We start from the raw sequence: 27,486 nt of genomic DNA on the forward strand, positions 1-27,486 counted from the left end.
ACAACCACATCTCAAAGGCATTTTTTTGTAATTCTTTTTCCAGTAAGATGTTACGGTAATTCCCACTCCCCAGCTGAGGACATGTTATAAAATCTAAAGAAATGTAAGCATCCTTTTGTTTTTAGTACACTTTGTTGCATCAAAACAAGTGAGTAAAACCTCTAAAATGTTAAAGCAAGAGGTTAAAGCAGCATTTTACAAACATCTCTCCTGCTTCTACTAAAAACAAAGAGTCTAATGAGCTCTGAAGCATCTGGAGCTGCTTCTTGATGAGCCTTTCAAATGACTTCATGACCAGTGAGGGCCAAAACTGCATCTCGTGGGTTTTACATGTTAAGTAGTAAGCACAACATTGGTCAGTCAATTCCCGTCTACTTATTGTAAGTTTGAAATGACAATCAAAGTCAAAATAGGAATCGGGATAAATATTTCATGTAGCTCGGTTATTCAATGCCATACGTGATTTGAAATGTATGGAATATATTACTGCGTCCTAATAAGAGAAATAATCATTTGTATGATGAATTTTGACTGAATGAACTACAGATATATACAGTATATTTCAATATCAGCCGGTGGCTACAAGAGGACTGAACATTACATGAGTCAATAATTCATGACTAGAAAATGAAATGCTGTTTACAGTTCTGTGATTAAGGAACCCCTGCCCTTCACAGGTTACCTCTGAAGCACACAAGCATGTAAATATATATGCAAACACACACACACACATTCACACACACAAACAAACAAAAAAAAAGCGTCCTTGCAGCTTTGGCTCACTTCCCGAATAGTGAGGTTATTGACTGTAAAATTGAACCACATTTCTGGTTATGTTGTGAATGAATATTTCATGAATTCATATTTCACGGTGTTTCAGCCGCTCTGAATGAAATGCTGTTTAGTGCTGTGTGATTAACAGGGTCCGGCTCAGTAGCTGGACTACGGCGCAGCAATAGGACTGAGATCCTGTGGGAGCCAACACAAATCACACACGGGTTGGGCGCAGGAAATATTTACTGGTCAGCATGGATGCAATTTCACAATATGAAAGTAAGAGAGGCTGTCGTTATTGAGCTTAACCATGCTTCTAAATGTGTTCAGTAAATGATACGTATCCAAATACGATACCATATGAAGTCTAAGGCTGGGATGATACACTTATCTCCTGATTCAATACTATCACAATACTTGGGTGCCAATTCGATATGTATTGCGATTTTTAAGTATTGCAATTCTACAAGTATTGCGATTCGATGTTACGATTTTTGTTAACTTTTTCAACACTACATTATGGGAAAAAGTCGAATCATACACTTCTAGGGGACTTTTACTTTGTAAAATCTCTAAATTTATATAGTGAAAATGCTTGATTTTGTGTCTGTATGTAGTCAGAGATGTACTGAAGTCATTATCAGGCATTATTTATTGAAGTTTTTCCAGCAACCCCAAAATCAAAGTCACTCACAAATTAGTAGTATTTTCTTTTTAATTTATAAGGGACACATAACATGTTTTATATTGCTAGTGAATATAATCCAATCAATCTTATTTCTATATATGTATTTTGAATATACACTTCCCTTTGTTAACACCTTATTTTGAAAACCGGAAGTAGTCACACATGTGTACTTCCACTAACTTCGCCAAGTCCATTGCTAGCTCTTACCGTTAGCTCCGTGCTCTTTATACATCCATGGTCAGCTCCATCGGGGCCGTTTGAATGCATTTAATATAAATGGCAGTTTATGGGTGCTCTAGAGTTGTAGCGTCAGCTGATTTGACCACGGAGAAGCGAGTGACGGCTGGCTTGACCACACGATACCATAGTTAGCATGCAGCTTTTGCCGTGATGTCTAGCTCTGCTTTTCCTGGCAATGTGTGAAACCCAAAGTGTTTCCATACTTTACTGTACGTGTAGTGTTTACCACTTTGGATTTAACATGTGAGGGTGCAGGTCGACCAACCGCCGTTTTTTGCTTTCTCGTTCTACAATGAATACATCCATGGTTTCGGCTCATTGCAGCTCTGTTCTGGTTATTGAAACGGATACGATATATGAATGCAACACTAAAAGCGTTGACTTCCCTCTACCTCCACATAGACTCAAATGAAGCAAATATATCGATTCTGGCATTAAAAAGTCAATTTCAAAATCGTAAAAAAATTAAAATAAATCGCGATACATAGGTGAATCAATATTTTTCCCACCCTCATAAAGTTTGGTTCTGGTTTTTTGCTCTTGTGTTTATTGCTAAATTGTGTTCTCTCCTCCTCACGTAATCTCTCCATTTGGACCAGTCATGTAGTCTCCTTCATGTTGTTAAATGTCAATAATATGAGACAACATTTCAACCTTTTCAACTCATCTACAGTTAAATCCAGAAACAGCGCACAAATGCAGGGAGACGTGAAGCGCGCACACACACACACACTCACACACACTACGGATCCATCTAGCCAGGGGTCAACTGTGCTATAAAAATCCACCTTGACATCTTCTCCTCCTATAAAACACATCACTTATTAAAAACTATAAAAAGCAGATGAAAAATCGAAAATGAAATCTCAAAAGTAAGAGCTGACGTTATGACTCGGTGAAGAGGAGAGAGGAAAAACAGTAGCCCAACAGTGACGATACAGTAACATCCAAATTCAGGGATGACGCTTTTTCTTTTAACTTCTCCCGTCAGAGGCTGCCGTGTCATGCGTTTGACGCATGAGCCTTGGCTGCAGAGTAATTGCAAGTAAGCTAATGGCACTCTATGACATAAAGCCAGTAACATCGAGCATGTGGAGCAAACTAGATAAAACACATTTGTCATGAGATTGACACGTGTACCATCTACCCCTCTTTTACAACCGGCTGTGAGGCAGGCACTTGACGTTTATGCTGCACTTTGTAGTCTCCGAGCGCAGCGTTATATAACACAGGATGATGGGATAATGCTAGAATGATGCACTTAAAAAAAGCCGGAGCTCGAGGGAATGACTCATCGCTGGAAACAAATTCTCAAAATCACCACTCACATGTATTTCAATGGAAACGGATGAGAGGTGAGGCAAATATTTGCACTTATTGTTCTAGGTTTTGTGTCATGTAAGGCCACCATGTTGGAGAAATAATACTAGATACTTGGATACTTGGAGACATGCAGACATATGTCTTACAGGCAGATTTGTATACTGTATTCATATATACATTATGAATTATATTAGTAATGTATAGTTTACCGAGCACTAATTCTAACTTTACAAATGATCCAGTTCTGATGGCCCTTATGTCTTATTATTTCTGGCAACAGAAAAGACACAACGCACACCACCGTCCACATGACAGTTCAATCAATCGGATGTGGTGACAGGTGTCTTTACTCGCCGCGTCCGTGGTCACAATGTGACTTTAGTGAGCAGCAGGTGAGCGAGGGCAAACGAGCACCTGTGCCTGTTTGAATTGGCAGGAATCAGCTGCTACTCCTAAGTGGAGCAGAAGGTTTACTCTGTGTGAAGTGTTGAATCCTACATCAATCCAATTGGCAGCTGCTGCATTTAAATTATAGAAAGCCATGGTGTTGCTATAAAATCCCACTCAGGTGCGGCCCTTAAAATCTCAATGAGCTGGTGATGGAATACTGCTGAAGCCCCTCAGAGATCTCTGACTGAACACTTGAACAGACTTTGCAAAACAATCACTGATTACAAAGAAAAATAGAAGAGGAGAAGAGGAACCAAAGCAGGTGCATGTTGGATATCGCTGCTCCTGCTAGCTGCGCACTAAACCTCCTTTCTGACAGAGAATGTGACTGGTAAAGTTAATAATACATTACTTTATTCAGAGAGGTTTATCTGATATCTCCCCGTTCCAAGAAGGATATTCAGCACATTTCTTCTGCCTGCTCTGTGTTTCATGAAGTCGACCATTCAGTTTGAATGATAAGACATACTCACATATTGAATATGTATTATTTATTGAAGACTTAAACAAATTAGAACATTATTTAAATGATATCAGTGTGCTGTATTTGATGAGGTGATGTATTCATGACTGACTCATAAAATACATAAAACATAAAATTGATACAGCATAGTACAGCGATATTTTGCGTGTCAATATTGTATCGTTACACGGACGTCGGCGGAAGTATCAATCCTTTATTATATACACTATTAACTTCTTAACAATCCAACGCTAAATAACGCTCCAAACTTACGCTAAATTTTGGCGAGGAAAAACTGTCATGGCCATTTTTTAAAGGGGTCCCTTGACCTCTGACCTCAAGATATGTGAATGAAAACTCTGAGATGAACCGAGTGAAAACTGTATCCAATTAGATAAAACAGATGTTGACAAACTGCATAATTTGCAGTTGAAAAAAAGGTAATAAATCACAAAATATCGCAGTATATCATATTGCAATACTCGGCATATTGCAAAATGTATAAAATTGCATTAAGATCGCATCGTGATTTAAGTATCATGGTAATATTGATGCAAAAAAACATGATAAAATTGCCCCATAAAGGACAAAAATAATGTTTAAAACTATAGTAAGTAAATTAAAATGAATAAATAAATGATTCCTTGGATATAACCTGAGGTGTAATCTTATTAAGTGTCTTGTTATAACCTTACTGTGGTGTACTGTGGTGGTTTCTATTTTCAAACCAACAACATAACAATTGTAAGTCAGATATTGTTCTTTAAATATAAACAGAGAAACCCCGACATGCATCAGTAACAGCGCCAATATCTTTTTTCATTTCATAGAAAATGAAAATAAATCACTGAAATGCTGTTTTATTGTTGTTGAACTCAATATTATGCTTTGAAAGTGCTTGTACATAGGTGTTGTATAACTCCGCAATCACACACAAACAATATACACACACGGATATATTACGCTCTAAAACCTCTGACACCTCTTTATGGGCTGTGCAGACAGATATATACGCTTATGATAAATGCATTTATTCATAGAGCAGACAGAAATGCACTGAAACTTTAATGTAAATTATGTCAATAATGTCGCAGTGCTCCCCCTAAATCTATAGATGTGTGACATGCACATGATTCAGGGTAGACGGAAAGATTGCTATACAGGCAGGCAGTCTGGACCGCTGTGTGTGTGTGTGTGTGTGTGTGTGTGTGTTTGTGTGTGTGATTTGTATGCCTTGCAACGGGGGAGTGGAGTCAAAGTGTTGCTAGGTTGGTGACCTTGGCTTTAATAATAGATGAATGGTGACAAGAAAAAGAGAGGGACACAGAGAGAGGGGGAATGATGAGACAGAGAGAAGCAGAAACAGAGAGACAGACGGGGAGCCGAAAGAGTGAGAAAGAGAAACAAAGAAGCAGGAGTGGTCAGTTCAAAGGCAACACAAGAGACACCACTCTTGTGTGTCTGATAAAAGGAATAGGTGTGTGAGAGAGAGAGAGAGGGGGAGAAGCAGAGGAACCAAACAACAGTGCATTAGGGAACAACTGATAGAGAAAATCATTGTGATTTTAGAAAGATGGGAAAGAGAGAATGGTGATAGAGAGGTGGCTAATGAGGAAAAATGACAGATATAGAGAAACAGACGGAGAAAGAGAGAGAGTGTGAGGAGTGAAAGAGGTGAGTGACTTGTTGGGAGAGCTTCGTTGGCTCACTGATGGAGGACCTGTCTGACACACACACACACACACACACAAACACACACACACATTGTGTAGTGCATCGGTGACTTTGCAGCAAGGCTAGAGTTACTGATAATATTTATATTTCATAGCCAAGGTCTATGGGATGTGGCTTAAGAAACACACACACACACACACAAACAGACGCTCTATCTCTCTACCTGTTTCTTTCTCAAAAACACACACACATCTCACACAGCCACCCACTAATACCACAGGCGCCAACCTTTATAGTAAATCTTGTGGGTGATGGAGCCAGCACTCAGAGAAAAACACATTTATCTTGAGTATTGATGGAACCTTTCAGGGTATTTGGGTTTGAGTGAGAGAGTCAAATTTAAAGGTACTATACATCCAGGTGAATGTTTTTACTGCTTTTTTTTGTCACTGTGGTGTACGTGTATCTAGGAATGTCAAAAGTATTGTATATATCTTAAGCATTTCTGTACTACAATGTAGTTAAAGAGATGATGCAGCGGGATCGACTTGAATCTTTTGTTTTATTTGTGTGTGTATTGGGATGCGGGAGGATGAAAAAGGGGGGAAATATATGTTTATTTTTTGTACTTTTCCCCATAAAAAGTTTATTTAAAAAAAATAAAAACCTGCAGTTGATATGTACTTTAACACCAATATATCTGTGACTAATATTGACCATAAATAACGTTAAATAACAACTTAATTATGCTTGTATGAAGAATAGGTATAAAGGTATTCTCCATTGTATACAGAATATACCTACTGTAGTGAATATAGGCAGCTTAATCCCCTCCAAATAAAAGAACGTCAGTCCATCATGCTCATCCAGTGGAGTATTATTATAAGCATGGACCCATTTAAATGGTGGTTCTCTCCATTATTGATCACTATGGGGAAATTATTCAGGAGAATTTAATGAAGATATGTGCAGCTATTGTGGAGCCCCTTAGCAGACGCCCTTTATGATGGACTTGTGGTGCTTGATTATTTTTTATTTGATTAAGTTTGTACACATTTTCAACTTAAGTGTACATAAAATGCTGCAACATTTAAAAATTACACCATAAAACAATAGTAAAAAAACTTGAATTCATTTGGACCGTCTTGTCTTTTAGGTACTGTATTATTTGAAGTTCACATTGTAACTCAAGGAGAATTGAGGGCGAAGATATATCAAAACAATGTGCCATTTTCCCACCACTTTTGGAACTCGCTGCATTACCAGACTCAGCACTGTGACCTCATTATGGCGATAAATCCAAAGATGATGACACCCGAATGATGCGCAGAAAGTTAATTTGTGCAGCGGAGCTCACCTCCCTGTTGTTCATGGACCGTAATCAGATTCACATTACATCTTTCAAATAGAGATCTTTGTAAAGGTTAATATTTTTACTATGGCAGAGGATGAATCAACAAAACAGAGACAAACTGTTTTAATTGACTTTAAGATAAAGGTCAGGTGTTGCTAGAAAAACATTTATTTTGGACCCAACAAATAAACCAGAAAATTAATTTTAAAAAGTTGAAAGAAATGCCCTGAAATAAACTCCACGGATCGGAAATTAAAATAATTTATGTCCAAAGAGAATGATCTTTTCCATATGAATAGATGCATGGCGACGGCTGAACAGGCAGCTCGTAGCTAACAGTGCTGACAGATCTAACAGTGCCCTCCACACCCCTAATGAACATGGACTAAAAGCCGCACGGCTGGCCCGGCTATGTCAACAAAGCACAGAGATGATTGGATTACAACACACTTCATTCTCTGCTCAGGTAGACATTACTCCTCTGTATCTTTACATAGCAAATACACGTTTGCTGCTATATCAATACTCTGGATATCGAATAAAGACCCTTTAAAGCGTTCATCACTGGGTAACAGATTGACTGTGGGTGGAACTTTACCAACAAACAACAAACATCTCCTAATGTTCTTGCTTTATTTTAGTGATAGTACCATTGAAATGTTTGTCTGGGACATGCTAAATGCCATAACTAGTGTTGTCACGATACTGGAATTTTTAACTTTGATACAATACCTTGAAAAATATTAATATTCAACACCATTTTCAATACTATGGGGAAATTTGACACAACATTGAGGGCATCAAATTTTTGATTTTTATTAAAAGATAAATAGCGGCGTCTGTGTGTGTGTGTTAACTTGTTGTCGGAAAGAAGAGAGAGCAGAAAGTGCATATTGAAACCATTTCAAATATTCAGTATTGACATCTATCGATATTTTTGAAAACACTAATCATAACAGTAAAAAAATTAGAGAAGAAACAAAAGTTAGTTAGGTTAAACAGCAATATCTTCCTTTTAACATTTAACAAAACTATCTTGTTTCCTAACGTTAGCAAACATATCATAGTATTAGCTACTGGTCATGCCTAAGCCCCCAGGAACGCAGCTGGGCTGTGAAGCAAGTTTGGCGTAGTGGCTGCACGAGGTATTGCAACTTCAGCGTTCATCACGTGACACACACTGGCCCAAGAAGCATTTTTCCCATACACAATCATTGGAAAATGAGCGGCTGTAAAGTGGTGCATCCATGATGGAGCACAACTCATGGAGGTGGTTCCTTTTGAGTTTGAACATCTTTTCTCAGCCCCTTCACACACACAGAATTCATCTACTTGTTCTTGTCTTTCTTTTTCTCTCACACACACAAACACACAAACACATGCTCATTTCTTACCCTTATAGTTGATTTTGAATCCTATAGATCCGACGCTCTCATCGGACTGCAGGTGAAGCCACATCTGATGGGTCATACTGACTATCAGGTCAGGAACAAAGCTACCTGATAGCCTGGAGCACAAAATATATTTATATTAAATCATTGTCATGATAATCAGCATTATAAAATGTATAATTTTCATCAGTGCAATCATAGCCATAATCAAATTCTCAAGTGCTGCTCTGAGTGTGAACAAATTGATGCTGGAGAAGCATACTGCGCTGGAGGTGAATGCTTTGATTTGGTTTGCTTTGGTTTTGCAGAATGCTGCCTCAGGAAAGAAAATTATTCAGAGTACATTCATACTATCCGGCGTTTTTTCTTTCAGGCTGCCAACACCTTTTAGGCATAAAAAGTTAACAGTGACGGACTCCACACACCATTTTGCAGCACTTTCAAAATTTAGTAACATCTTTTTAAGTGGAGCACATATAATGCAGACTAATGTTTTATGATGTGACCAACTGCGACCAAAGAGGATGGAGGATTTCGAGCTCCAGTAGCTGACAGCTGATGGCTTAAATCAAGAACCAGAATGAAAATGGACAAAGCAGAAAAAGGAGATTTGGTAGAGATTTTTATTCCGATCATTTAGACTTTATGTGGAACATGTTAACTGTGTTGTGAAGCGTTTGATAGTCTGACAATAGCGCTGCTGTTCATGACGGCAGCTGGTCATTATGGAAACACATTGTGTGTTGCACAATCTGCTTTATAAAATCACTAAAAGAAAATGCAAAAATGCAGCAAAGGCAGCACGTTGTCTAAAAGTTATTACATCCATCTCTAAGGAGTTTATCTCATGACATTACTTTGCTGAAGCTGTTTTGTAGCCATAATCTGCCTGGTGCGACAGCAGACCCTGCTCTGTGCGTATCTCATCATTATAGCTCTAAGAAAGACAATTGAACTTCAAATGCATGATTTTCAAGCACTCTTTGAGTGTGTTATTTTGTTAACTACCTCTTTTAATTTGAAGGGTATTGGGAGTTTTTTTTTATAAAGTAAAAAATAATCTAAGAATTATAAATTAAACATATCATTTGCCTCAGAATTGTTCTTTTACAAGCAGCTACTACACTGTTCATGTTGACATTGTTAGAGAGAATATACAGTGTGGGATTTCCCACCTCCTATTCATAAAGGAATAATGTAGCAAAGTCAAGTTGCTATATTTCTCAAGTTTTTCTCTGAGGGTTTTACAGTCTGTCTACATTTGACACACACTATTCTTGATTTGCATTAGAAAAAAATAACTTTTCACAGGGCTTAAATGGGATTATGTAAAAGGATAGTGTACTTACACCTGTAGTATAGCTGTAGGATCTCCCACCTCCCCTCCATCTCCTATGGTCAGAGTATCGTAGGCGATCTCCAGGTCAAACTCTTCAAAGTTGATCTGGATTACCTAAAGTTCACACACAAAAACACACACATGCACGTCAGTTTGAAGCTACTTCCAGCCCGAACCAGACACAATTAAAGACATCAGAACCATACAGCATATGGGAATGTTTATTGAACCCAGTTTAAGAGACATCAGTTTAGAAGTTCGACAAAAAGCCAATGGGATTTTTTTCATTGGGTTTTGTATTATTGCAGAAAATAAGCTCTGCAGTAAACACACGTTTATGATATTTACATGTTTTGTTCTGTAAAATAATCTCAACAAATGAACACCACTTTGTTTTCTTTTCTATTTTTTTAAGCTTATTGTTTTGGCAATTTCAGGCCTTTATTGATAGGACAGTGGACAGTTTAGAAAGGGGGAGACAGGGATGGGGCGACATGCAAACTTTTGCCTTTGTCTCAACTTTTCCTTGTAATACTGTGACTTTTTTATTGAAATTACAACTTTATGTCTCATGTCAAATGTTTTGACTTTAGGGAAATTAGCTGTGGTAAATTCATTGATACCACAGAGTACAGATTTACTGAAATAATGACTTTGAAAATGAACTGAAATAAGAAAAAAGCAACATACAGATTAAAAATGGAAGGCATGGTAAAGAAAAAGTAGAAACTACATGAAATGATATTGCCCTCCACTGACCCCAATCATAACCAGTCTGCTCCATAGCAGTTTTTATATTTAGACTTTCAGCTGTGACCATATCAAAGACACATTTCCCCTCTCAGGGAATTACCCTTGACCAAAGGTGAATCACTGGAATTCATTAATGCATCACACAGTGTGGTATGAGTTCATTCAGTGTTACAAGAAGAACTAGGAAGAGATGAGAAACACCTCCTGCGCTGCACTGGAAGCTGGGAGAATCGGCGCGGAGCTCGAAAACTCTGATCGGGAATTATTAAACCAACACTTTCTGTTTCATCTCAGACCAGAGAGAAACACATTTGGCAGAAAGGAAGACAGAAAAGGAGAGAGGAGAGGAAGAAGAGATGGACAGAAAGGGGGAGAGGAGATGGAGGCAGATGGAAGAAGGGAGGAGAGAGGAGGTGGCAACAAAGAGGAGTGGTGGGTAATAATGAGCACATCTTTGATGCGAGCAATGTGCAGTGTTAGAATATTTCAAACTAGAATTCTGACTTGACCCTCGGGGGAAACCTCACTCTGCCCATCCTTCCTCTTCTTCCTCTTTCCTTGTGAGGAACTTACAGATTTCCAGATTCAATATTCTGCTGCAGGACTTCAAAAACATCCCAAACATCACACTGGTCTGACTCTCCTCTATGCTGGCGTGTTAACAGTGAGCATATTTACGTGCTTATCAATATCTTCTTATTTCTGAGCGTCTGTTTTTGTAGTCTGTATTCAAACATTCTCTTTGAGTCAGGCATCGTAAATGTAGTTATATTTTTGCCTTCCACTATCTGCAACCTGGACACCTGGGGACATGAAGTATAATCAGCTTATTCTTACTGTGACCACTGGTACCATGAAGAAAGAATGAACAAATGAAAGAACTGAGCACACAAAACAGCGGCCGTGCCTTTTCCACTTGCACCTGCTGTTTGACTGCTTATCTGTTGGCAGTGTCGCCTGATTTGCTTTTGTTCATGGGGTTGATTTTTATTTATTCCACACCGAGCAGCTCAGTTAATTCTTTATTTTGCTTGTGGCAGCAGAAGCCGCCGTACTTTTTTTGTGCGATATTACGTCTACATGATGAAGCCATGCCAAAATAAAATCAAGAAAGCACCAACACCACCATCACCTGATGTGACCAGAGAGCAGTTGAATGAGGGGTGGGTGGGGGGTACAAAGATGAAGCAGTGATCTGCCCGCTGCTCACAATGCTGACTCAGTCTTATCGGCATGTGAGGCAGATTGGATTAAAGCATCACCTTACAAACCTGCTAAACTCTCCCTGGCAAGCACACACACGCGCACAGAAATACATTCACTTATACAGACAGGCACAGCTTGGTGGAGATTAATGTGTCTATTTCCGTGATTACATACTCACCATTTTCACACTTATCACAATATTCCTATAAGCCCAAAGCAGGCTTTCAATACAACAGCAAGTCTGATGATGAATAAGGTACACCGGTATACGTAGAAAATGTTTTTTACATATTTTATCCAAAGGCAAGACCAGATCCTGCATTTAAAGGGTTAATCATTATGATTATCGTAGTGAAAATACCACGTTGCACATTCTTGTTTCAATAACCAGTTCACTTTAGTAGTTACATGCTCAATATGCATGTTAAAAAGTGATGTACTGGTCGGATTTCATACTGACTTTAATCTTTTTGGCTCATCAAAATTATGATTTGAACAGAAATTATATCTCATGCCATAAAACAAATCCCTCTGGACTTTTACATGCTTCATGGTTTCCTGAAGAACTTCAGACAGTGCTTCACTACTGGAAAATATCCCAGAAGGTTAATATTGAGCCCAGTGGGCAAGTAATTGGTTTGAAAAGTGAAGCCAATGCCTTAAACTTGCATTCTTTCTAACAGCCAGCAGGGGGCGACTCCTCTGGTGGCAAAAAGAAGTCAGATTGTATAGAAGTCTATGAGAAAATGACCCTACTTCTCACCTTCTCACTTGATTTATTACCTCAGTAAACATTGTAAACATGACCTGTTGGTCTCAATCGCTAGTTTCAAGTCTTCTTCAATACAGCATGAAAAATTACATTACCATACAACTAAATTGCATTCTCAGTTATTTTTTGGAAGGAAACACATTGTCACAGATTACATTTGTTTTTTTATATATGAGAAATACCTTTGTAAGTCTGCGGACGGCCGCAAAAATAAACACTTGGAGTATAAAATTATAAAAAAGAGCCTTGAAAAAACAAGGTGAGAGCAATAAAGGCATCAACAAATCAAACAGGAGCAAGGGAGCAGTTCTTGAGCGAGTAGCATATAATGGAAATGGCTAGAAATAATGTCCGTTAGTGGCTTAGTTATTTGGCTATGTAATGGAGAACATCCAGCCTTCTTTGTTTCTATGGCAGGAAAACGACCGGACCTGTTTGTTCACGCAGTAAAGATAGAGGGCCAGTGTGTTCTGATGATGGAAACTGGACCATCTATCTCCTTGTATACGTCCTTTACAGAACACCCTAATGCCACATCAGCACTGTTCACACAGCATTAAACACAGCTGGGATATAACTGCATTACACTGTGCCCATGTGTGTGTGTGTGTGTGAACGCTGTACTGAAGTCAACTTAGATTGGAACCTCATTACTGAGAGTGTGTGGGTTAGTGTTTATGTGTGCGTTCTGTATCTCTTTCAGTGTGTGTGTGTGTGTGTTCGATATATGAAACTGAACACTCTACATATTTCTCCTATCCTCTAATAGGTTGGTGTTCATAGAAACATCCATCTCTCTCTCTCTCTATCTCTCCCCCTCCATCCTCCTATCTTTCCCTCTCTCTTTGCTGTCACCCTCTTGGTCTCTCTCTTTCTAATTGGCTGCTCCTTCTTTCCATTCATCTATGGCTTCTAGCCAATGAGGCGACAGAATTGGATTTCTGCTTGATAAAGCACTTCCTTTGGTTGTCGTGGAGACAATGAGGTGGGGGAGGCTCCTCCCTACCCATACCATAATAAGATCTGGGGATACTTTGAAGATACAGTTACTGTAGGAATATCTGAAACACCTGGCGAGCGAGGCAGTCAGTGATGCAAAGAGGGCACAGACAGGGCCGGGGAATAATAGATTGTCTGTGACAGTATTACAGTAAACCCTGTGCCGCCCGCTCCCCTTGAACATGTTTCTGCCTAGACGCTATAAATTGCACCTTTGCGAGAAGACCCGGGCTTTAGCTGATGAAGACTGATGGCCAGAGCCCGCTGCAACTTAGCGTTTTCCCCCTACTTATGTTTCATTGAGCCGAATCCACCAGGTGCCTCCTTTTTAGATAGCAATCTGAACAGAAACTTGTGGGAAAGACTATGTACTGTAAGGCAATGACTTTTACTGTTGCTATGCAACTACTGCGCTGAAAAATCTGAATCACAGTGCTCTTTTACTAAATGTTAAACATGTTTAAACCTGAGCCCTAAAAAAGTGCTACGCTGCTCGTTTTGTCAAGAAGATGAAGCACGTCATTTTGATGACTAACGGCAAGTAAAAGAAGCCGGTGCAGTGATTTTTTTTTGTCTTGTGATTTCTGCCTCATGGCTTCGGTGTGTATGTTTGATTTGATTTCTGTAGGCCTACAGGGTATTACTGAATTCAGTGCTCGTAAATCAGTACAAAGAGCCAGGGCCGGCTCTTGCCCTTTTGGTGCCCTAGGCGAAATTGGGATTTGGAGGCCCCCACGCTGCCACCGCCGGCGCCGCTCTAGGGTTAGGGTTTCAATCCCCCAGAACCATATCACTAGCCCCGTAAACTGCAACACACATCAGACATCTCAATGGTTTCAAGACAAAAATTTAAGATTTTTATTTTCATAAATAACTGTATTTATTATAATATAAATAAAAAAATGATCCCTGATATTGTTGGCTTAAAAACCCTCTACAATGAGAGTTACATGGGTGAAAAGTGTATTTCTTTCTTACTTTCTTTATTTGTTCATTTGTTACCTCAATGCAAAAAATGAGGAAGTGTGTTCACAGGCATTTTTTATTTCATTTTTTCTTTTTCTTTTTTTTTAGAGGGTGACCAGCGCCCCCCAAAAGGTGGCGCCCTATTTGGCCTTTGCCTTACCCTGCAAAGAGCTTACCCAAAAGTGTAGCTTTCCCTTCTTACCAAATATCCTTGCATTCATTTTCCTTGGTCATAGTAGTGTTAACTAAATATGCAGCATGCCAGCACTGCAGTAGTATTCCTCTATCCATGGGTCATGCATTACACTGTGCATGCAAATGCGTATGAAGTGACGCAAAGCCAGTTCATACTTATCGCTTTCAATTTATATAACACAGCATGACCGAGCATTTGCATGTTCGCTAGTGAACTGAAAAACAAAACAGATGATAAGAAGAAAGTGCTTTGGGTGACACGGGAAATACAAAAGGAGAAACTAAATGATGGAGAAAATGAAGAAAAAGACAATAGTACAGTAAGATCTGTTTTTCTGAGAGAAGATAGGAGAAGAGAGGTATAATGATGGCCGTCCCGTCATGCCATCCCCAAGGTTAAATGAGAACAGGAGAGAATGAATTGGCTCTAAAGGCTCATTCTGCCAAAACTAAATGAAGCAATAACATCAGAGAGCTATAGAACCCCATTAACACTTAACTTGAGAGAGAGAGGGTGTGGGCAGACAGAGAGGGATGGAGAGGAACGGGGCTGACAGAGACGGAAAGAGACAAAGAGACAAGAGGGAGTGCTATAGAAACCCTGAGTGTCTTTACCTCCAGAGTATAAGAAAGAGACAGTGAGAAATGTAGAATATGTAGGGGGAATGGAGAGAGTGATATGAGTGCCCTCATCCTCCTCCTCTCTCTATTCTCTCTTTTCTCCATAGTAATATGATGGTCTCAGGCTCTTGAGCTCTTTAATGAAGAATCTGGGTAATGCTGAGGACAGTGCCTCTGGGAGTGAGAGGGATGGGTTGTGTAAAAAAGAGACAAAAAGAAGGATGAGACGGGGGGATTGAGAGAAAAGGAGTAAAGGATGAAATAGGGAGAGACGTGTACAAGCAATAAAAAAAGCTAGTGGGAGAGGCAGGCTCAGTTGGGACTATTCTTTTACTCTTCAGCCTCTCTCTTTTCCGGGTCCCAGACGGTGTTTGTGTATCTCGTTGCCTTCTCTCCTCAGGAGATCAACTGACCACTCACCTGCCCACTAAACTGCCCCTCATTCCCTCCTAATTGAGGACAGCTTTTTACTGCCAGTACGCCAGATCATTAATGCTCCCACTCTATTCTTGCCTATTACCTGTTGTTTACCTGCCAATTCCCCACTGCTTGTTTGCCTCCGCCACCTGCCCGACATAAGCCTGTATTTGAACTACTAAATTATCGTTGACTCCACGAGATGTGTCTCCGAACCTGCAATTTCCTGTTGCTACTACTCACTTGAGCCATGACAGATTGTGAGTTCCTCGACCATCATGTGCCTAAAAACAATGAAATGTCCTCAACACTAACTGTGAGCAAAGTCTTAACAAGAAGGTGGCCAATGTCTGTAAACCATATAATGCATTTTTGTAACCTTAAAAATAGGGCTGTCAAAAATAACACGATAGTAATGCGTTAACGCAAGTTAATTTTAATTTCTTTAACGCAATCGATATTCCAGAGGTTGTACCGGGCTCAGTTTTAAAGCTAGAGTGAAGCAAATGGCATAATATAGAACTAAAAAACATAAGGAATTCATTGGTACCAACCATGTCATACTAGCTCATCACGAAGGAGGCTAAATAACGCTCCAAACTGGTGCTAAAGTTTGGCGAGGAAAAGCTGTTATAGTCATTTTCAAAGGGGTCCATTGCAGTACCTGTGAGGGTTTCTGGACATTATTTGTCATAGTTTAGTGTTGTTAATTGATTTCCAATAATAAATATATACATTTGCATAAAGCAGTATATTAGCCACTCCCATGTTAATAAGAGTATTAAATACTTGACAAATCTCCCTTAAAGGTACATTTTGAACAAATAACAAATGTGTAACAATTATGCGATTAATCAAGATAAAATATTTTAATTGATTGACAGTCCTACTTAAAAATTTAAATAAAAATTAATCATTACAATATAATATACTGTGTGGTAAAGTCATTTATGTGATTTATTTTCCAATATATTAAAAAGCTCTATAATATTAGATCCCCCTTTTCATTAAATAAATGTGTACTGAAATGTACGATATTGGCTTTGTTAAAGTACAGCTCTTCTCAGAATAATACTTGGCTGGCTCCTTTAAATCATAATGCATGTCACTGAAGTATTCCCAAAACTATATAATAGTAACTTACTATTTAAAAAAATATATATATATCCTCAAATTATTGATTAATGCTATTGGCTCAAACCAACTTTAAAACATCTTTCTTTAAATCTGCCAAAAATTTACTGGAAAGAAAATTACACCTATCTGACGACAGTATAGGAAAAGTCCGACAGTACCAACGATGCCAATCCACGAGCAAAATCTACATTTACATACCGAGGTTTTAAGTTTCTTTATGATATTATTAATATGAATGCTCTCATATGTGCCTCTTCACAGGTGCCCCGCATGAATAAAACAACCAAGACAGATGAAACATGAATGAGGATGGGAGCTGATTTGGAGTTGTACTAAATGATTTCTCACTCTTTGTCATGCTCATCCCTTTCTCTTGCTTTGTAACTTCATCTGGCTCTCTAAATGGGCTTAGTGTATTAATAAGCCTCTTACATAATTTCTATACGTGTCTAACTGATGAATGTGACCACCATTTACACTTGCTTTCAGGTCAGGTTATTTTGTTTAAGATGACTTTTTAGGCATTTAGTGCGAAGCAAAGAGGAGAATGAGTGGCCAGACTTGGACCAGTGACGGATTTTTTCCAGGGTCCCCCATCTGATAGGATTTCTGCTTTCAGATGTTTTATTTAGAACCAATACCAATAGTGATACCTGAACTTTGGGTATCCGCCAATACCGAGTACCGATCCAATACCAGTGTTTAATTAAGAAGCTGCATGCCTCACTGTGTGGAAGTGACTGGGATCATTCTTTTATGTGTAAGGCAACATCGGGCTTAACTCAAACATTGCTTTCCTAATAACTAAATACATAGATATCCGTTTACTGAATTGTTATTTATTATTAAAATAATAAATCGTACACCAGCAAATCAATACACCACCAAAATCTTCAAAATGATCAGGAATTACAATTCAGGTGTAAACCTTTTTAATGCAGCAACAAATTAGTCAAAACTTAAAGAGGAATTAAAATTACAATATATAATGTATATAGTATATAAACATAAAATTGAATTGAAAAGATTGGCTCCATTGTCACCGACACCCGATCCAGCTTTGAGAGTCAATATCGCATCGGTGCATCCCTACTTATGTATGGAATTATACTCAAAATAAACTATTCCCCTTTTTGCTGAGGACCCCCTGGAACCCTCTCAAGGACCCCTGTTTGTCCCAGGACCTCACTCGACCCCTGCCTCAGGGCACTACGACTTAAAGGCCTGTCCTGAAGAGGACGTCCATCTTCTTCAGGACAGCTGCTGTACAAATTTACAAACCCGTGACGACCTTAAGTTTGATGTAGCGTCGCACATGATGCGTGACATATTGTATATATGATGTAGTGTGATAAAAGACATGCATGCGATTCAGTATGGTGCATGACATGCACATGAAATGAAATGGAACATTACAGCACATGATAGGGTGCTCTCTGTAAATCTTTTAACGATAAGGGGCCATAAAAATGACTTGATGTAGCTTCAGTTGATCTGGTCTTCATCCAGGTCAACGTGTTTGGCAATATCCATAATCATACATAATACATACACATTAATTTTCAACTTCTTGGTGCACATTACACACACGCATGCACGCACGCAAGCTACGGGGTGCAGGAGGGCATTAGTGCTTTAGCCTTCAACAGTCACATACACATTGTAGCCTTCAACGGAGAATGTATTGCTCTAGGCCATAAACCAGAGGCCTTGGGCTGTGACAGGGAGAGGTGTGTGAGAGAGTCGGGGGGAGAGAGCAAAGCAGCAAAGTGTGAGTGTGTGTGTGTGTGTGTATTTTGTGGGTGTTAAAAGAGCTACTGTGTGTATTTGAGCACTAGCATGTATGTTAAAGTGTATCTCTGTGTGTGTGTGCGTCCCTATGGTGCTGACGCAGGTGTTGCCATTGACGACAGAGCGGTCACCACAGTGACCCTGAGTGGAATAAGGAAGTGTCTCCTGAATACCAATCAGATTTCTCCTGGGACGCTGAGCGGCCAATCGCAGCTATCATCTAACCTCCAGCCTATCGTGTGCCCCCTTTGCAGGATTAACCGATTACACCGAATTAGACACTGATACGCTCCGACTAGCATGTAATTTACAGTACCTCCTCCTACATGAATTATTATCAAACACATTTCAATTATGTAAAAATGATGCTAAACTAACTTTGTAAATGCCTGTAAGGACTGCTGTGTTTTACCGATTAAAATTACATTGAATGCATAAAATTAATACGGAGCAAAGCCTGCAAGCTAGATCAAAGCTAGTCCAGGCAGACGACTTGAGCTGAGCTGCTACACTCACACATGACATACTGTACTCACTGCAGCATACTGTATATCAAACACACTGTTGGTACAATATGGCACACTTTAAGATGATAAGCGCTCCCCACTCTTGCTCTGCCAATGCTGCTGTTGCTTTTTTAATATTTCACAAGACCCACTTATATCTCAACATTCACCTGTAGGCTTTAAGTTTGGTTATCATCATCACCCCCTCAATGTGTTTAGCTTGGATACACTTGTGTGGAGTAATGTGATCACAGCCTACATGCAAAATATCAACTCTGTACATGCTACAAATGTGGATTCCATATAATAGTGAATGGATAACACTTGTGTTGGTTGACTGAAATAGCTTCATAATGAAGAACCTTTACAATACAATACAAATTTGATTGTTGTTTTTATATAAAGGTTCACATATTCACCATTAACTAGTTGTTTATTACCATGAATATTAGTAGCATATAGTTCTGTTTTAGTAATTAAAAAAGTATTTATTAATGCCTTATTCTGCATAACTATATTCTACAACTACTAGACCATCAACTAAGTGTTTTCCCTCAATAACCTCCTAATTACAGTTTATTGATAGTAGGGCATGGCGATATGGCCAAAATCATCTATCACGATATAGGTTGCTTCATTTCTCGTTCGCAATATACTGTATATGACGATATAGCACGCTTTTGCTAGTAATTCAATAAATAAATAGTCTATATGAAATAAACACATGGTAAAAATATTCATGTATACTCCTGTGTGAATTAAATACAAATGAAAAGTACTGAGTATTTTCTAATTTTAAGAACTTGAGTGCAAAATGTTTTACAGTGAAATTATAGACAGAAAAAGAAATAAACAAAGGCCTAGTCTATATCGCAATAGAAATGACAGAAATATATATACGACGCTATATATTGTCATATTACCCAGTGCTACTTGAAAGTAAGTAAGTAAGTTGTTATACATGAATTATGATCTTAATATGCTTTGCTCAGTATGAGCCTTATAAAGTGGTAGTACCACAAGAATAATAATTCCCCCTTAATAACATTTCATAAATATGGTTTATTCTTATGTAATAAAACAGAAAACTACAAGTGTTAATAGTGTCCAAATAACTCTAAATTAAGTCGTTCTAACTATGTATGTTATGTATGTATGTTCACCATTCTAAAGTGAGGTCTTGCTCATAACTCATTCACTAGTAGTTTGACATTTACTAACCCACACAGGTTCCCTATTCTAAAGTTGCCTCCTCTTCACGCTTAGTAAATCCAGCATAGCACACAACTACTGCAATTAATCAGAGGGCAACTTCGGGGTCTGACAAGTGAAGCTAATGCGGAAGTGCCTTAAACTTGCATTCTTTCTCATAGCCAGCAGGGGGCGACTCCTCTGGCTGCAAAAAGAAGTCTGATTGTATAGAAGTCAAGATGGTGACGACCAAAAACCAATATGCCGAAGTTGAGGCTTCAAAACGGCAGTGCATAAACCAATAGGTGACATGACGGTGACTATGTCCACTTCTTTTATACAGTCTATGCAATTAACAGAACATAATTCATTTATAACAATTCCCTTACTTACTATCAATAAGCAGTAATTAGGAGCTTAATGAGGTGAAAACTCTTAAAAAAAAGACTTATGCAAAACAAGGCATTAACAAGTGATTTATAATGACTAAAAATGAGCCAATATGTTACTAATATGCATGCTAATAAGCAACTAGTTAATGGTGAATATGTGTACCTTAATATAAAGTGTTAACACATGGGTATACGTGCTTCTGTGGGTAAGGCACAAGTGTATAAATCACACATGATGGAGTGGATGAAGTCACATTATGGTCATATTCCATTTAGTTCCAAAATGATAAATAGCAATGTGTGTTCATTTACATCAACAATTTGAATTTCAGTGTTTGTTTGACAGAGAGAGAGAGACAAAGAGAGACAAAGAGGGAGAGAGAGAGAGGGGATTTACCTTATTGGGATTTGAAGCAGTAATTATCCACACACACTGTGCGTTGCTCTCATACTGAATTGGGAAGTTAGGAGATGTAAAGGTTCCTGACGGCCCTTGAAGATTACTGCCACATGTCTTCACTGTGAACAGAAGAAAAAAACACAATGTCATTGTTATTAGCAACTGCAGAAAATCTGTAGCGGTATTAACAACAACAATTTGTGTACTGTTGAGTCACAGCACAACACGAGAGAGACAATTACCTTTATAATTAAGCCATTAGGTTTGTGCTCTGCCACAGACTCTCAGAACAAATCCAACAGCGAAATATAGCATAGTTTGTGGATCAAAGTAGCATCGTAGTAAAAACAATTAAAAGTGACACCAATGCAATGCTAAGAGTGTGGTGACAGAAAGAGAAGAGAGAAGAGACCCAAATGCAGACCAGAACAGAAAGAGGAACATAAGGTCAGAAAGATGTTATTGATACTGTCAGCGACATCTCCCTGGACAGAAGTACTTAATTGGACGCTATTGGCTGTGAAATACCACAGGATTAGGTAGTATTGACTCATAGAGACACTCACCAGCAATTTACTCTCAGAATCTATTGAAAGTCAACAACTTCCAACTAGTAGCTGGATAAGAATTATATTCCATCTTAAAAAGAGGAAGAAAAAAGAAAGTGTAGCTTGGGACAACGCACATCTTAGGTACAAGATGTAACAGATACAAAGGCTTTCTTCTTCTTGAGCAATGAAGCTACATTTGGTTCAGTACTGTTAAAGTGTACAACTATGCGGCAGTGTTGCCAGATCAGATTGACAGTTTCCAGCCCAATCATAACTTAAAGGACCAATATGTAATACATATACTGTACTAAATCATAAAATACGCATTACATGTCATCATAGATTAAGGAAACATGCTAAATTAAAATACTGGCTTCTCAGACAGCGACGCTACAGCCGATATGTTCTCCTTTGAAATGTCCATTCCGGTCCAGAACGTCTGTTTTCGTTTTGGCCGGTGTGATCCCGTCCTCTGCCCATTTCGACACCCCGTTGCCACATATGAAACAAACTGGCATGCAATCACAGCCTTCTGTAGCCATGGAGGGAAGCTAACGAACTGGACCAACAGAGATAACATAACATTAGATTCTACTGGACCTGAAAAAGCCTCGGCACATCTCTCTGTAGTCCATGTGCAGCTGGGTTATCGAGGCAGCGAGGATTTGAGACACAGCCGGTGAAGTGATTTCGACTACTGCTGGTGGTTAGTGGATAACGCGGTCATGTCTAGAGGGTAACGCTCAAATTGCGAAAACGTGCGCTAACTGCTATGAGTCACACCGGGGGAGCGGACGGGCCACAGCTCCGATGTTTTGAATTTGGACTGCTGCTAATCATTTTAAACGCCAGCTGTCAGTCCGATATATTGTTCCTTTAAAACCTGCCCAATTCATAAAAAAACAGCCCAAATCATAACCTTTCCAGAAACCCTTGTAAAACCATATAACCATTACATGCGCAATAGGAAACACATCAAATAACCAAGATAAAATGTTAGATAAAAAGTCTATTGCAACCCACAAAGAGTGCAATCAGACAACCAAATACACAAATTCCCACGTCAATGATGATGATGACATCAAGGTAAGAAGGTCCTCCGTTATCCCTAACAACGACTGAATACAACAATTATTTCTCAAATTAAATCAGTCAATAATGAGTGACATGGCACAAGGACGTTTACTGAATTGTGTATCTGTGTTCTTGACCATAAAGTGACAGCTTGTTTGGTAATATTGTGAAAACAATATTTTCAATACCCTGCCAAATGTTGGAAAAAAGCAGCCAAAATCTCACCTACAAGCAAAACACTCTTCTTTCTAGGTCAACTTAATCAAAAAAGCCCAATCTGGCATCACCGCTATGCGGTTTGAATTGAGAGTCTTAATGTAATTCCATTAAAGCATATCACTGTGTGTCAACACAAAGTCATACAAACCCACAAACACTAACTGTGAAGCTACACTCAGTGGGGTGTTGAAAATGACACATGCTAGTTGTTCGATAAGCCAACCAAGCCTTTATTAGGCTGTGTGTTGTGACTGGATGTGATAGAGAACCTGCTCGTCTGTCCTTGGGTCGTCCTGTTAGAGTTGGGAGGTAATTTTCTGGTTGGTTTGAAGCAGTGTTTGTTCCTTAATTAGTTTGTTCAGAGGTAGGCCGCGGGAACACGTACAGTTAACAGCCACACACACACACACACACACACACACACACAAAAGCACATAAGCAGGAATGCTTTTATGGTCACATTTTACAAACGAGCACATGTGCACATGCAGTGACACATGCGATACTGTGCAGCCAAGAAACACTTAAACTAATAGGCTTGCGTGCACACACATCTAGCCGTGTCACATGTGAATAAAAACACTTACAAGGACGTGCACTCAAACATAATTCACACATGCTCGCCATGCATACGCAGTTCACAAACTCTCACACAACCACGCAAAATCACTACTGTGACTTAGAGGTTAGAATGAAGGCAAAGGACAAGTAAAAGAATCATACCACAGTGTTTGTGTTTCTTTGTGTGTGTGTAATGGGGTGCGTCCGTGTGGTGTTGTAAGAGACTGTCGGAACAAGTACAAGATCCCTTGGAGACAACCCTATACCTCTCCTGTCTGTCTCTCTGTCTTGCGTCTCCGTGCTTCCCCGTCTCTCTGAGTTCCCCCTGACTGAACCAAGTTGATGCTTGTTTCTCTAATTCTCAATGCATCTTCAGTTGACCTTCTCTTGTGTTCGGCTTCGCTGCAATTTATGAACTGATACCGGGAGATGAAGTGTGTGTTTGAGCTGCACGTGAAAAATGACTTATCTACATGTCTCTAAGTGTGTGTGTCTTTGTAACTGGGCGCGTGTGCGTTGACAGCTCAATCAGCGTGGCTTGAACGAATGGCCATCCCATCGCCGTGCCAAGAGCAAAATGGGCACGGTGTTGCTATAGCGATAGCGCGGAGAGAGTTATCACCGGGATTACCAGAGGAGCTAACATCCCATAATTTATATTAAACTCCGCCCGTCTCTCTGCGTCTCCCCGCATCAGTCTGTCTGTCTCTCCTCGCCTTTTATTCACGCTGTCTTGGTCCCTGTATCAGCCTTTGTATGTACTATATGATTTACAGTACACTCTATCATTTGCTCTACCTGTCTGTCTATCTCTCTTTCTCTCCATGTCTCTTCCTGTCCCTTTCTGCCTGTGCCTTCTGTATGTTTCACTCTTCGGATATGGATTGATGATGTATAATTATGAGGTCTCCAAGTTGAGTATTTCCATTTCATGCTACTTTATAATTCGACCCCACTACTTTACAAGTTTTGTACTTTCTACTTCACTACATTTAGCTGACCACTAAAGTTACTGGTTACTTTGCTGGTGAAGATTTTATATACAAACATCAGATTATAAAATTTGATGTATACAGTATGTATGTATAGACATCATATATATGTAAAACTACTCTAATTATATGAGTAGTTGGCGCAACTGAACAACCACAACATTGAACCATTATCACCTTATAAAGTTGCTTACCTCACCTATTGTTGCCAAACGATTGGCTATTAACACATCCAGCTGACAGTAGCATTATTTGGATTTCTTTTTTTCTGACAACCTGACGCATATATAAATCCAATATTCCCTCTTCTTTTTGCTCTGTTTTGGTTTCCACCATGTCCGAAGAAACATATCTGGCTCTTCAGCTGCTAAACTTTGCTATGTTTACTCACAAGTTGCAGCTTGATGTTGGGCAAGTAGTATATAGTAGGTATATCAGAGCTTTTTCACTGAAAACAAATCTGCTTGCTGCGGCCAGACATTAGGTTGATGAGAGCTGAGTTTGCAGGCCAGAAAAACAAAACAATCAGCTAAAAGACAGTAAAAAAGCTCAGCAGAGGTGTGCATTTGGGTGGTATTTCTCTGTGTTTGTGTCACTAAGAGCGACACCTTTTATATTACACATAGTTATTTCATCCAATGTTAGTAATAAAAACCTACTGTGCAGCTTTAAGTAAGATGCTTATTTTTGTATAGTAATAGAGTATTTTCTTAATGGTTGTCTTACAGCCTCTGTCTGTCTGTCTGTCTTTGTAGCTTTGTCTCCGTCCGTGTCTCTTTCTGTCTCTCTTTCTCTCCCTCATCATTACTTATGCTGGCACACAGTATAGAGGGCTTGAAGCCAGAAGGGCCACACTATCATTGAAGCGATAATGAATTCGAGATCAAATTAAAAATTTTGATGAGGTCTATCTGGTACTAAAAGCATATTGTTGGAATCACGAGCGAGATTAACTGAATGCTCTAGGCAGGAACCGCAGTGTGTATGTGTGTGTGTGTGTGTGTGTGTAACAACATTTCCTCTTTTGAATTTATATATTCAGATCAACTGGATTCCCCCAGGATTCTCACTTTCTCTCTCTCTCATTCGAACACACACACACGCGCACTCATAAACCGTTGGGATGCGGACCAAAATGAAATGATGTTTCAGGCAAGGATCACATTGCCAAAGCCTTTAGTGTAGCTCCAATGGCCTTGCTCACAGTTCTGCAAAGTTTTGTTTTATGGTTTCAGAGCATAGGCTAATTGACACTCCCCATAAGCATTGGGAAGGTTGCAGGGAGAAATCTTTTTTTCTTTTGAGTCTGAATTTCCAACTTCACAATGTTTTGACTCTATTCTCCATTCTAGCATAGCAGAAAGTGTTTCCTTCTGTCTGATCTCCGCCTTACACTCAAGGTCTATTACTGCTGTTTTCTCAGCAGGATGGCCTTTGTGGTTAGTGAGTCGTCGCCACAGTGGAGGGCTCAGGTTCAATCATCCATACAGCAATAACCGCTGAAGCATACCAAGGACACTTAACCCCTACCTGTTCCAGATTATGTGTCTGACCCTGCAGCCCAACCAGAGAGCATTTAAACTGAATTGGGGGTGAGGTAAATCAAATAGAAAATAAAATCAAATCATACGGATGAGTTTTCGAAAGTACACAAATCTACTCCACCAGCGACGTCCTCTTGGTACAAACATATCTTAGGTCCCAGTGCTCGTTTTCTTAACTGCTGAATGTTTTAAAGTTATTTAAACTTAATCATTATTTCACACTTTTACCAATACAGTACTATTGATTTGGCTTGTCCTCCGTATCAAGTCTATCCAGTTGGAAGACTATCCAGCTAAAAATGGCAGGAATCAATCAATGGTGTGCCTTGGGGACAGCTAAGTGTGAGATGATTTAAAAAAAAAAATGTTTACGTCCTTATGATGCTAATTTCTTTATCAAAGGAACTTCATGATTAAATCACATTAATTATTAAAGATAATAATGCCATAAAAGGAAATTTCTCATTAAGGTTTTTAACCAGTTAGACAGGTAAGCTAAAATGAAAACCTCAAATCATGGTTTTGACAGAATGGGTTAGGGGGCATCTTCTATTTTCATGTCGATAACAAGGAAACAAATATTACTTGTCAAACGATCATGTTCAATTTTAATTACAGAGAGTGTGTTTGACAGTTTTTATGGTATCAACATGCATGGAAAATTGATTTTGGATGAATATTACAATGTAAAAAAAACTAATCCTACATACGAGTCGAATACACTTCAATAATTTAAGATGAAAACTTTTTCCCAAGTTCATGTGTTCACACTTAGACCACTGTGTTGAGTCAGATTAGAGATCAGGAGCTTCTGCAGGAAGGCCGAGCTGGCTGTTTTAACAGGCTGCCTACGGGAGCAGATAGACTGACCAATGGACACAGAGAATGATTGATGACATCATTAAGCTGGCACGCAGCGTTCCAATGGCCCTCGCTCTGGTCAAAGCTTTAATGGGCACACGCGCGCACACACACACACACACACACGCACAAAGTCATTTAGTGTAGTTACACAATGCCAGTACACTTAAGTTTATTTCCTGTTTGAAGACAACGTATGTGCATGTGAGTGTCTGTGTGTGTATCGGGTTGACATACAGCACTCTTCGTTGAGTCGGTATATATGGGCAGATCGACTGAACTCCCTGGAGTTCACACACACACACGCACACACACACACACACACACACACACACACACACACACACACACAGACAGACAGAGAGAGAGTTGGCTTGGTGGCCTTGCCATCTGTCCATTTATCAAGGTGCCACATGGACTCTCTGTCTCTGTCTCTCTCTGTATCATAAAGTGTTGGAGGACTGCACAGAAACACATTGCGATTTGATGGCGTTTTTTTGTAGTTTATTTGTATTTAGTTCCGCGATTGTTTTGTTGTATTTAATAAAGTGATTACCACTCTGTCTCTCTCTTTTTTATCTTCATCTGTCTCTTTCTTTTGGTCCACTGTTGTGATATATAAAGGGTACATTTTCAAGATAC

The 27,486-nt window shown here is 39.2% G+C and overlaps 1 protein-coding gene across 3 annotated transcripts in view; it reads right to left on the reverse strand.

Moving 5' to 3' along the window:
• LOC119502743 (CUB and sushi domain-containing protein 3-like) overlaps positions 1-27,486 on the reverse strand; it is a 407,722-nt gene that overhangs the window by 120,642 nt on the left and 259,594 nt on the right. For all 3 annotated transcript variants that reach the window (XM_037793920.1, XM_037793919.1, XM_037793918.1), the window contains exons 10-12: positions 21,040-21,161; positions 9,707-9,810; positions 8,361-8,473 (exon numbers count right to left, since the gene is read on the reverse strand). In XM_037793920.1, the coding sequence (XP_037649848.1) occupies positions 8,361-8,473; positions 9,707-9,810; positions 21,040-21,161 (339 nt within the window). The remainder of the gene's footprint in view (positions 1-8,360; positions 8,474-9,706; positions 9,811-21,039; positions 21,162-27,486) is intronic.

Source organism: Sebastes umbrosus, chromosome 15, assembly GCF_015220745.1.
Source record: "Sebastes umbrosus isolate fSebUmb1 chromosome 15, fSebUmb1.pri, whole genome shotgun sequence".
In the NCBI taxonomy this organism is placed as follows: domain Eukaryota; kingdom Metazoa; phylum Chordata; class Actinopteri; order Perciformes; family Sebastidae; genus Sebastes; species Sebastes umbrosus.